This window comes from Artemia franciscana, chromosome 12 (genome assembly GCF_032884065.1).
Source record: "Artemia franciscana chromosome 12, ASM3288406v1, whole genome shotgun sequence".
Lineage (NCBI taxonomy): Eukaryota > Metazoa > Arthropoda > Branchiopoda > Anostraca > Artemiidae > Artemia > Artemia franciscana.
Genome location: NC_088874.1, coordinates 19,696,001 through 19,708,373, shown reverse-complemented (window position 1 = coordinate 19,708,373; position 12,373 = coordinate 19,696,001). Strand labels below are relative to the sequence as shown.

General features: G+C 36.3%; 1 protein-coding gene across 2 annotated transcripts in view; it reads right to left on the bottom strand.

Annotated features, from left to right (window-relative positions):
* Positions 1-12,373, bottom strand: part of LOC136033812 (piezo-type mechanosensitive ion channel component-like) — a gene marked incomplete at its 3' end in the record, with an annotated part of 265,796 nt that overhangs the window by 31,168 nt on the left and 222,255 nt on the right. For both annotated transcript variants that reach the window (XM_065714725.1, XM_065714726.1), the window contains 1 exon segment: positions 9,828-10,634. In XM_065714725.1, coding sequence (XP_065570797.1) covers positions 9,828-10,634 — 807 coding nt within the window.

The following is a 12,373-nucleotide window of genomic DNA, read 5'->3' as shown; positions in this document are numbered from 1 at the left end:
CTTCGGGGAGCCCTCTAAATAAAGATATCCTTGGGTTTACCTAATAGTTTCTTTTTTTTAAACCTACGAGGGCTACTGCTTCTTTACCCCAGAATTTCTAAGATTGTTCTTTAAAAAGCCTTCAAAGGTTTCTTTACCCTAGGATTTCGAAGATTCGTATGTCATAGTTTCTCTGAATCTTAAAAAAACATACGAGGTCCAGGTCTTCTTTACCCCCAGGATTTCTGAGATTGTTCTTTGAAAAACCTTCAGGGGCTTCTTTACCCCAGGATTATAAAGATTGCTACGTCATAAGTTCTCTGATTCTTAAGAAAACCTGCGTTGACAGGGCTTCTTTACCTCAAGTATTTTTACTATGACGGATTTACTTCAGATTTCTAAGATTGTTATGATTCAAAAACCTTAAGAATAACCCGCTAAACGAGGATTTTCTTGAGTTTTACCTAATCGTTTCTTTAAAGAAAAAAAACTATGATGACCAGGGTTTGTTTACTTTAGGATTTCTAAAATTGTTACATAATAGAGAGTCCTAAATCAAGTTTGGATGCTACCTAATAGAGAGGATGCAAACGTTACCTAATACTTTCTTTGAAAAAACCTAGACCAAATCAGGATTTCCTTGGTTGTTATGCTTAAAAAACCTAAGGCTGTGGGAAAAAGCATCAGGGGCTTTTTTTTACCCCGAATCTCTTTGAATGTTACGTAGTAGGGTTTGGGGTGCTATATAATAGGACGTGTTAGAGTCCAGTAGTCAAACAGGGAGTTTTATTAAGACGTTTTTCTTTCCGAGGGTTTTCACGATGTTTCAAGATATATCAAGAAATTTTAAAGACATTTTTCTTCAAGACGTTTATCAAGAGGTTTCAAGACATTTTTATGACATTTTTCTTCAAGATATTTTTCAAGGCGTTTCAAGACATTTCAAGACGTTTTCTATGACGTTTTTATTCAAGACATTTTACACAGCGTTTCAAGACATGTCAAGCTATTTCCAGACGTTTTTAAAACATTTTTCTTCAAAACATTTTCAAGACATTTCAAGCCGTTTTTAAGACGTTATTCTTCCATACGTTTTCCAAGATTTTTCAAAACTTTTCAAGACGTTTTATAAGACATTTTTCTTTGAGGTTTTTTTCTTTAGTTCTTACATAATAGGGAATGTTTACCAGTGTTAAGGGATGGCACATTCTAACAGGACTTGTTTCTGAAGGACCCTTCAGGAAATCCCGGTTTTAAGTGAGGGAGTCACACACGTGAGTGTCGCATAACAGTGGTACCCACGTGAGATGTTACACAATTATGCGGGCCTTCGTGTATTTTTTAGGGGGTGTTGTAATTTTACGTGATTTAGTCGATTTACTGGGAGTGACGCAATCTCGTGTGACAAGCTAGACTTCAGGGCCCTTTGGGGGGAACCCTGATTGTAACTGAGGAGGGCACACAAGTAGGTGTTACGTAATGACGAAGCACACGCGGGTGTTACGTAATGTCAGACCACATGTTGCCTTTTACGTAATGGCAGCACCTACCTGGAGTTTTACGTAATGGCGGTGCACTCATTGCTGTTACATAATGGCAGCGCGCAATTAAGATATCAGGTAATGACAACACACACGTGGGTGCTACCAAAAGACAATGTACAAGCGGGATGTTACATAATGCTATAAGAGATTTAATTTCGTCGGGATTTCTTTTTTTCAAAGCATTTTTTTATTAAGGATTTCATTTTATTTCAAGGCGTTTTATCTCATGGAATTCTTATATTCTAGAGACCTTGATTCAGTTTATACATTCTACAACTATTTTCCCTAAAAATAAATTTATAAATTGAAAAATGAGCATTGTTTTTTATTTGAACAGCGGAAACTTGCCATTTCAATGCTAGATTGCGATGTTCCATGGTAATTTCAAGCCCTTGACACTCATTGGCTGACAAAAAACATCCTCTAGCATACATTATCACAATTATGACAATTTTTCGGACATGTTCCTGTAAAAATATTTGTTTACGCGAGAATCGATCCTTTAAACTTAATGATAAAAAACCATTAGTGTTTCTATTGATGACTCTTGGCGATTGATGTCAGCATGGTACAATGTACCAGCCTCCGATGACATATATCTGGTGCAAATTCTCACAAATAAGGATTTTTTCAGCATTTTCCCCTCAATATAAATTTATAAACTAAAAAATGACCACTGTTTTTATTTGAACTGCGGAAACTTGCCATTTAATTGCTTGACTGCCATGTTAAATAGCAATTAAATGACATGAAATTTTTTCGGGCATTTTTCAGCAAAAATATTTGTTTACGCTAGAATCGATCGTTTGAACTTAAAGAAAAACTATCAATTAGCGTTTCTTCCGATGACTCCTCGTATTTGACACCAACCTGGCACAACGTACCAATGTAGCAGCCAACCCCCCCTCCCCCAATGACACTCTTCTGGCGCCCATTATCACACCTAAGGATTTTTTCAAGCTTTTACCCTAAGAAAATTATAAACTAAAAATGACAACTGATTTTATTTGAACAGAGGAAACTTGCCATTTTATTGCTAGATTGCGATGTTCAATGGCAATTCCAAGCCCTTGACACTCAATGACTGACAAAAGACACCCTCTAACATGCATTAGCACATATATGACATTTTTTCGAGCATTTTCCATCAAAAACATTTTGTTTAATCTAGAACTGATCGTTCAAACTTAATGAAAAATGCCCATTAGCATTTCTTCCGATTATTCCTAGCACTTGAGGCCAGTATGGCACAATGTACTAGCCCCCATCCCCTCCGATGACACCCTTATGACGCACACTATCACACCTAAGGGTTTTTAAGTTCCCCCCCCCCTTTTAAAAAGAATTTATAAACTAATAATTACCACTGTTTTTATTTGAAGTTGTCGCGTGATGATTTTTGTTCTTGAAAATTATTTCGCACTGATTTTTTGTTGGTGAAACTTGCTACATGTTAGTTTTTCTCTTCTTAAAACTCCCCCAATGACACTCTTCTGGCGCGCATTATCACACCTAAGGATTTTTTCGAGCTTTTACCCTAAGAAAATTATAAACTAAAAATGACAACTGATTTTATTTGAACAGAGGAAACTTGCCATTTTATTGCTAGATTGCGATGTTCAATGGCAATTCCAAGCCCTTGACACTCAATGACTGACAAAAGACACCCTCTAACATGCATTAGCACATATATGACATTTTTTCGAGCATTTTCCATCAAAAACATTTGTTTAATCTAGAACTGATCGTTCAAACTTAATGAAAAATGCCCATTAGCTTTTCTTCCGATTATTCCTAGCACTTGAGGCCAGTATGGCACAATGTACTAGCCCCCATCCCCTCCGATGACACCCTTATGACGCACACTATCACACCTAAGGGTTTTTAATTCCCCCCCCCCTTTAAAAAGAATTTATAAACTAATAATTACCACTGTTTTTATTTGAAGTTGTCGCGTGATGATTTTTGTTCTTGAAAATTATTTCGCACTGATTTTTTGTTGGTGAAACTTGCTACATGCTGGTTTTTCTCTTCTTAAAACTTGTATATTCATTTTTCTCTACGTTCAATTAATTTTTTCATTGAATAATCTGCGTGCTGATTTTGTTCCTGAAACTTGTTGATATTGAGTTTTCTCTTTGTGAAACGTGTACATTCATTTTCTCCTCGTGAAACTGATTTTGTTCTTGGAACTTGTTGCGTGATGATTTTTATTCGCGGAACTTGTTGCGTGCTGATTTTTGTTCATGAAACTTGTTAAAAGTTGATTTTTATCTTCGTGAAACTTCTAAATTGATTTTTCTCTTCATGACACTGACTTTGCTGATGGAACTTGTTGCGTGCTGATTTTTTTCTTACAACCTGTTGCATGCTGATTTATGTTCGTGAAACATGTTGCACCTTGATTTACTCTTCGTAAAATTAGTAATTTGATTATTCTCCTCGTGAAACTGATTTGGTTCATGGAACTTGTTGCGTGCTGATTTTTTATTGCGGTAACTTGTTGCATGCTGATTTTTTATTGCGGTAACTTGTTGCATGCTGATTTTTGTTCGAGAAACTTGTTTCATATTGATTTTTATCTTCGTGAAACTTGCACATTTCTTTTTCTCCTCGTGATACTGATTTTATTCATGGAGCTCTTTGCGTATTAATTCTTGTTCGTGGAACTTGTTTTGTGCTGATTTTTGTTTATGGAACTTGATGCGTGCTGATTTTTTCCTCGTGAAACTTCTTACATGTTGATTTTTCTCTTTGTGAAACTTGTATATTGATTTTTCTCCACGTGAAACTGATTTTGTTCAGGGAACTTTTTGCATGCTAGTTTTTGTCGTGGAACTTGTTGCATGCTGATTTTTGTTCGTGAAACTTTTTGCATCTTGATTTATTCTCTTCGTGAAACTTGTGCATTGATTTTCCTCCTCGTGAAAGGGATTTTGTTCATGGACCTTGTTGCTTGCTGATCTTTGTTAGTGGAACTTGATGTGTGCTTATTTCTGTACTTGAAGATTATTAAATATTGATTTTCCTCGTCGAGAAACATTTACATTAATTTTTCTTTTTGTGATAATATAGATTATATTTCCTCTATTATATTTGAGAAAATATAGATTATATCGCACCAAGTTTAAATAAAAACAATGGTAATTTTTAGTGTATAAATTATTTTACAGGGGGATTAGCTTGAAAAGTCCTCAGGGGTGATAATATGCGCCAGAACGGTGTCATCAAGGGGGGAGGCTACTGGTACATTTTGCAGCGCACGCATAAAATGGTAAGAGTCATCGAAAGAAACGCTAATAAGGATTTTTTTATAAAGATTAAATTATTAATTCTAGTGTAAACGAATATTTTTGCAAGAAAATGCTCTGAAAATGTCATATGTAGCATAATGTATCTTAGAGGGTGTCTCTTTTCGGTCATTGAGTTTCAAGGGCTTGGAATTACCATGAAACATCACAATCTAGCAACCAAATGGCAAGTTACCGCTGCTTAAATAAAAAACAATTCTAATTTTTTAGTCTATAAATTTATTTTGAGGGAAAATGTTGAAAAGATCCTTAAATGTGGTAATGTGTGCCAGAAATGTATCGTTGGGAGTGGTACATTCTGCCAGACTGACTGAAATCGCTAGGAATCATCAGAAGAGACGCTGTTAGGGAATTTTTCATCGAGTTTAAACGACCGTTTCTTGTGTAAACGTATATTTTTGTATTGTAATACCCGAAAATGTCATATACGTGAAAAAGACTCAATTAGTGTAAAATGCGCTAAGAGCAACCGGCAATTTTATCGGGCAATTCTCGCTAAAGCATTACTCAACAAGCAAGTGTACTTCAAATATAAGCAAATTTCAATAATAGATTTTCCACCCTGCATGTCAGTTATTGCAAGCATATGGGAACACGTAAACACATTTAATCATTCTAATATGCGAGACAGAGAATTTTCCGTGCGCTGAATAGGCTACCATGTAGAGTATATTAACCGAATCAAAATATTAGAAAGGGTTTCACCGTCCAGATGTCCTAGGCACAGTTCCATTGGATGGAAATTTTCCTTTCGAACCCTAGTGCGGACATAAAATCTTTAAAATATAAAGGTTCCACGAAAAAAAGCCTTGAAAGAAAATGTAATCCTGAAGAAAAAAAAGCATTGAAAAAAAAAGAAATACCGAAGAAAATGAAATCTCTTAAGGTATTATCTGACATCCCAAGTATACATCGTCATTACGTGGCATCAAAGTGTGTGCTGCCATCAATTGACATTTAACATGTGTGTTGCCATTACGTAACATCAACAAGCGTGCCGTCATTAGGTTAACACCCCTCATGTGTATTGCCATTACGCAACAACCAATGTGAGTGCTGGTGTTACGTAGCTCCCATGTGTGCATCTGTTACGTGACACCAATATGTATGCTCTTCCCAGTTACAAGCGGGTATTACAAAGGGAGCCTTGAAGCCTAGCATGTCACGCGAGATTGCGCCGTCCCAAATAATTCTACTAAGTTATATAAGATTAAATCACCACTAATAAATCTAGCAAGGCACGCAGGGTTGCATTGCATCTCATGTGTGTACCGTTATTATGTAACACCCACGTTTATGCCTCCCTCTGTTACAGCCGGGACTTTTCCGCGATCTCTGAAGAAACAAGTCACATTAGAATGCGTCATCCATATTACTGGTAAACATTCCCTATTACATAAAACCTTAAAAAAAATCATGAAAAAAGTCTTGAATAAAAATTTCTTCACGAACGTCTTGAAATGCGTTGAAAAGTCTGGAACAATGTCTGGAAGAAAAATGTCTTCAAAGTTGGAATAAAACTCCCCCGCTTTACTAGTGGACTCTACTTGACTATAGGACACGTCCTATTATGTAGCATCCCAAATCCTATTACTTAACATTCATATAAATCTTATGGTAAAAAAGCCCCTAAAGGTTTTTCCAGAAAAATTTGGTTTTTAGGCATAACAACCAAGGAAATCCTGATTTGGCGTCTTTAACAAACTATTAGGTAACGCTTGCATCCTGAAGAAAACACTGTCTATTTAGGTAACATCCAAATCCTATGAAGTATCAGCCAAGGGGATCAGAAGCAAGTGCCCTGAAGGTTTTATAAGGATTCTCTATTATGTAACAATCTTAGAAATGCTGAAGTAAAGAAGCCCTGAAGGTTTTTTAGAGATAAATGTTTGAAATCCTGGGGGTACAGAAGCCCCTTAAGATTTTTCAAGGACTTTCTATTATGTAACAATCTTAGAAATCAAGAGTAAATAGGCCTTGGTCCTCATAGGTTATTTAAAAAAAAGGAGACTATTAGGTAAAACCCAAGGAAATCTGTATTTAGCAGGCTCCCTGAAGTTTTTTCTCACTCCCTCAACTCAAATTACGTAACAGACACCTGCATCTCTTAGAAAATATTCCCTATTATTTAACATACACCTGGTGACTGTCATAAAATGAGAGGGTAGAGCTCTCACAGGAATGGCAGGATAAGGTTCTCATGAAAAGCAGGGATAGGGCTCTAAATAAAAGCAGAGAAGGGGTACTACTATTACCCTTCTTTAATTTCACCTTTAAATTTACGTTAGACACTACTAAATGGTGATCTTAATTTTTAAAATCAATAAAAGTAGTCATATATACCCTTGTATCTCTTGCTGATCCTGCAGTCTTCTCATCCTGGAGAAGACTCAAATTTATTTCCCGAAGTCTACCAAAGTCAGAGCTTCCCAGAAAGTAGTTACCCTTCTTTAATTTTGGCTTTAAATTAACATCAGACAATTCTAGGTGGTGATTTTTATTTTTAGCATCAATAGCAGCACTCTTTTTTACCCTTGTATCTTGTATTGATCATGCTGTTTTAGGTTTCCAATAATATAATCAGTAAGATTAACTATCTTAACATTAAGTTAATGCCATGTTAACTTATGCGCCACCTTATGACCAAATACTATATTGGTTATAATTAGATTGTTACTCCAACAAAATTGCAGCAGTGTGTAGTCATTACTGCTTTCTTTTCGTACACCAATATTACCTAGGCCAGGATACCATCTATTCATGTTTCTACCGACCTGGGCACTAAAATCCCCTGACAAAAACACCAATATTCTATCTGAGACCTTATCTATCCCTTCCTGTAGCTGTAAGTAAGACTAAATCAGTTATATCTGATGAAACAAATTCGCTTCCTGAAAAGATAAAATTTAATTACCTTTTCTTCATATAGCTAATAATTTTATTAGAAGATATAGATAAAATGGTATGCGACTTTGCCAATTTGATAATTAACAGGAGCTAAGAGCTCATATGGCACTTGTGACGAGGTCGGAATAGCCAAGAGCCAAGAGCTCATATGGTATGAGCTCTAGCAAAATTCTAGGAATCAATAGATTGCTTTAAAAGGAAAACAAGAGGCTAAATGCCGGTCCCGATTTAAAGTAAGAGCTCTGAGTCACGAGGACCTTCAAAATTCATTAAGATCCGATCACCCACTCGCAAGGTAAAAATACCTCAATTTTTCTAATTTTTCCGCTTCTCTCAGCCCCCCCCCCAGATGTTCGAATCAGGGAAAACGACTTTATCGAGTCAATTTGTACAGCTCCCTGACACGCCTACCAATTTTCATCGTCCTAGCACGTCCAGAAGCACCAAACTCGCCAAAGCACTGAACCCCACCATCTAACTCCCCCAAAGAGAGTGGATCCAGTCCGGTTACGTCAGTCACGTATCTACGACATTTATAAGCATTTTCCAAGATTTCTGGTTTCCCCCTCCGGCTCCCCCCAGTGTCAACAGATCCGGTCGGGATTCGAAATAAGAGCTCTGAGACATGAGTCCATTCTAAATATCAAATTTCATTAAGATCTGGTCACCCGTTCTTAAGTTAAAAATATCTCAATTTTTCTAACTTTTCCAAATTAACAACCCCCAGCTCCCCCAAAGAGAACGGATCCGTACCAATTACGTCAATCTCGTATCTATAACTTGTGCTTATTTTTCCTATAAGGTTTCATCTCGATATCTCCACTCTAAGCGTTTTCCAAGATTTCCGGTTTCCAAGATTTCTGTTTCCTCCACCCATCCCTATATGTCCCCAGATCCGATTCTAATTGAAAAATGGAGCATCTGAGACATAAGATTCTTCTATATATCAAGTTCATTGAGATCCGATTACCCATTCGTAAGATACCTGGATTTCACGTTTTCCAAGAATTCCAGCTCCCCCCTCCAACTCCCTTCAATGTCACTGGATCTGGTCGGGATTTAAAATAAGAGTTTTAAAGCAAAATATACTTCTAGATATCAAATTTCATTAAGGTCTGATCGCCCGTTCGTAAGTTACAAATACCTCATTTTTTCTAATTTTTCCGAATTACTCCCCTCACCCCCCCAACTCCACCAAAGAGAGCAGATCCGGTCCGGTTAAGTCAATCCCTTATCTTGGACGTTTGCTTATTCTTTCCACCAAGTTTCATCCTGATCTCTCCGCTTTAAGCGTTTTCCAAGATTTTCGCCCCCCCCCCTAGTGACACTATACCTGGTTGAGATAAAAAATTATAAATCTAAATTTCGAGATTCTTCTAAATATGAAATTTCATTAAGATACTGTCACTCTTTCGTAAGTTAAAAATACCTCATTTTTTCTAATTTTTTGGAATTAACCTCCCCCCACCCCCTCAAAGAGAGCAGATCCATTCCGGTTATATCAATACCGTATCTAGGACTTGTGCTTATTTTTCCCACCAAGTTTCATCCCGATCCCTCCACTTTGAGCATTTTCCAAGAGTTTAGATTCCATCCCTCCCACATAACATCTCCTTCACCGGATACGGTTGAAATTTAATATAAGAGCTCTGAGACGTAATATCCTTCTCAACATCAAATTTCATTAAGATCCGATCACTCCTTCGTAAGTTAAAAATACCTCATTTTTTCTATTTTCTCGGAATTAACCGCCCCCCCACTCCCTCCAGATGGTCAAATCGAGAAAAACGACTATTTCCAGTTTAATCTGGTCGGATCCCTGATATGCCTGCCAAGTTTCCTCGTCCTAGCTTGTCTGGAAGTGCCTAAAGTAGCAAAACCGGGACAGACAGACAGACAAACAGACAGACCGACAGACAGACAGACCGACACACAGACAGACAGACCGACAGAATTTGCAATCGCTATTTGTCACTTGGTTAATACCAAGTGCCATAAAAATTTAAAAATATGAAATAGAAAAAGAATCATTAAAAGAACAAAGTGGCTTCCTTTAAAAAGAATTAATTAGAAATTGATAGCTTACCCTACTTTCCATCTAAATGCAACTGTCCTTATTCCCTGTTTACAATTTCTAACAAACTCCCTTATTCTTATAATCACTTTGTTAGTCCTTGTGCTAGCTGAAGATGACTGTCTCCTGAAGCTACTTCCTTTTCTGGAAAGTCTGCGCCTACTGCCCCTTGCCGATCTAGAAAAAGCCGCACTCCCTTTATCACCCGAGGATCTGGATCTTAAACTATCACTTTTTTGCTTATTCATTTTTGATATATTCGACGGAATTATAATTTCTTCAGCTATTATATCCTCACGAAAGCTTGGAGTCTTTGTAATGCTAGATCGGCCAGACATCGTTCTTTGAACTTTTAAATGATCTTTTGCATCTGGATCGGATGTGGATGACCTCACGGATGACTGACGCTTTAGAATCGGTGATGGTCTTCTTTCCATTTCAAAACTTATTTGAGGAACAATTAGCTGAAAATTTTCCACTGGAAAGCTTGAATGCCGTTTGTTACTTCTTCTCGAAGAGTTCCGAGTCCTTATAGATCCGTTTGGTGTAGCTGATTGGACAATTATGTCACGAAATCCCTTTTCTCCTGCCACAGACTCTTTATCAAACACGCTATCAGCGATAGATATTCGACTATCAGTTTCTCGAAAAGAAGTTATACCACCAACTATTGAATCAGCTAGAGCTACATCAGCCCCGGTAATGGTGTCGTCACTTGAGATACTGTGCCTATCAGAAGGAATTAGATCTGTTTTCTCATCCTCTTCGTTAACAACGGACATTTCATCATCCCATAGTCCCATTGCTTTTAGGATAAGCCTGAAATTATAATGCTATTATGTATCACTTAAGATTTAATTAAGATATATATTTTTCTATTAGGTAAAAGATCAACCTTATTAAGCTGGTAGTTATTTTTAAGTTTGCGTGCAGACATAAGAAATGATTAAGAAATAGTAAGCTTCCAGAAAGTTTTTGTTAGACACTGCCTCGTCACTGCTTCTATTGTCATCGAGTTTTCTGTCGTCACCAAAAGTATTATTGCAAAAAACCATCACGGTTATTCCAGCCTTCGATCAAATAGAAAAGAGAGGTGCTACTTTAAACAATCGTTGTTAAAGAATTTACCATTTATTTCTGTCGTCAAAGAATTGATACTGTTTTATCTGTCTTGCAGAAATTTTCAAAAAGTTTTGCAGAATTTTTTTCCTCTTATCTCGCAAAGTGTTCCTACTTTTTTTTTTGCAATAGCAAAGAAGGTTATCATTTCATGAAGAAAATTTACTTGACTCTTCTCTTGTTTCCCAGTCTGGTGGAAGATTTCGTTTTACCGCAAATTTGGGTGAAATGAAATAGGGAATATTCCTCTTAGAAATTAAAACAATGACACCTTTAGTGATAACGCATAAGAAAAAATGTCATAAAGTCTAATGACACACTTTCCAATCGTGCTTTGTCTAACAACACAAACAAACGTGGATTATTTTGATGATTAAGTTAAAAGTTTTTTTTTAAACGAAGACATGGACTGATGTTGAAAACAAACAAGCAGACATTATCATACGCAAATATATACGTACATCCCAATACATGATTTAGCTTCCATCTCCATAAGCCCTCGATCTTTGTGTTCTGACCTGGATTTAACGCAGGTGTGATTAATTTAGAATGACGACCGGGGTATGGGAAGGAATTGAGCAACAGAGTGAGCAATCATATATAGACAAAGTTTTGCTTATTCTGATTTTTCAGGTCACTTTTTACTTTGATTTATAAAATTAGTATAATCTCTTCTTGTTCTTTATAGTAAATTGGGGGTTACCCTTAATTTTAATTTCGTTTCCAACTCCCTTAACTATGGTGTTTATGCTGAAATTTCAATAAAATTTTTTTTTTAATATTCACGTCAGTGCTAAGCAAAGGAGAGATCAGGGTTGACCTGAACAAGGAGTTGATCTGATAAGTCAAGTATGAATCCATTGCGGCTTAGATCAAATTATAAAAATAAAAAACATAAAGATAGTTACACCATATATTACCGCATTATCACAACACTTTAGATCTAGAGTTTTGCAGCCATTGTATCTGACTTTGTAAAAACTATTTTTTAATGTAAAATTTTTTTCTACTATTACCTTCTACTATTGCCTTGAATTCTTTAAACCTAATGCGCTCAATCGTTTTTAGGATATTGGTGATATTTATTATTGACAACCAACATATATACAGTTCCTTTTTATTTAGTTTCAAAGTAAAATTAAATTTTAAGGCATAATGGAACAATTGCATAGCTATGGAAGATTTACCTACTGAATTGTTCGACTATGCTGAAGAAAATGGCTGTCTCAAAATTTTGATTGGGTGTGTTTGGAAAATTAATGGGCTTGGGAAGATGATTTCTTATCTTCTGATCCCTTTTGACTCTTAAAAAGCTATTAGAACTTTTAATTTCCAATCAAATTAGTTCCTTTAAAAGTTTCTATGATATTGCCATCTATGATAGGCGCTGCGCTACCTATGATATTGTTCATATGTCCTTTAGAAAACCTGCATGCATA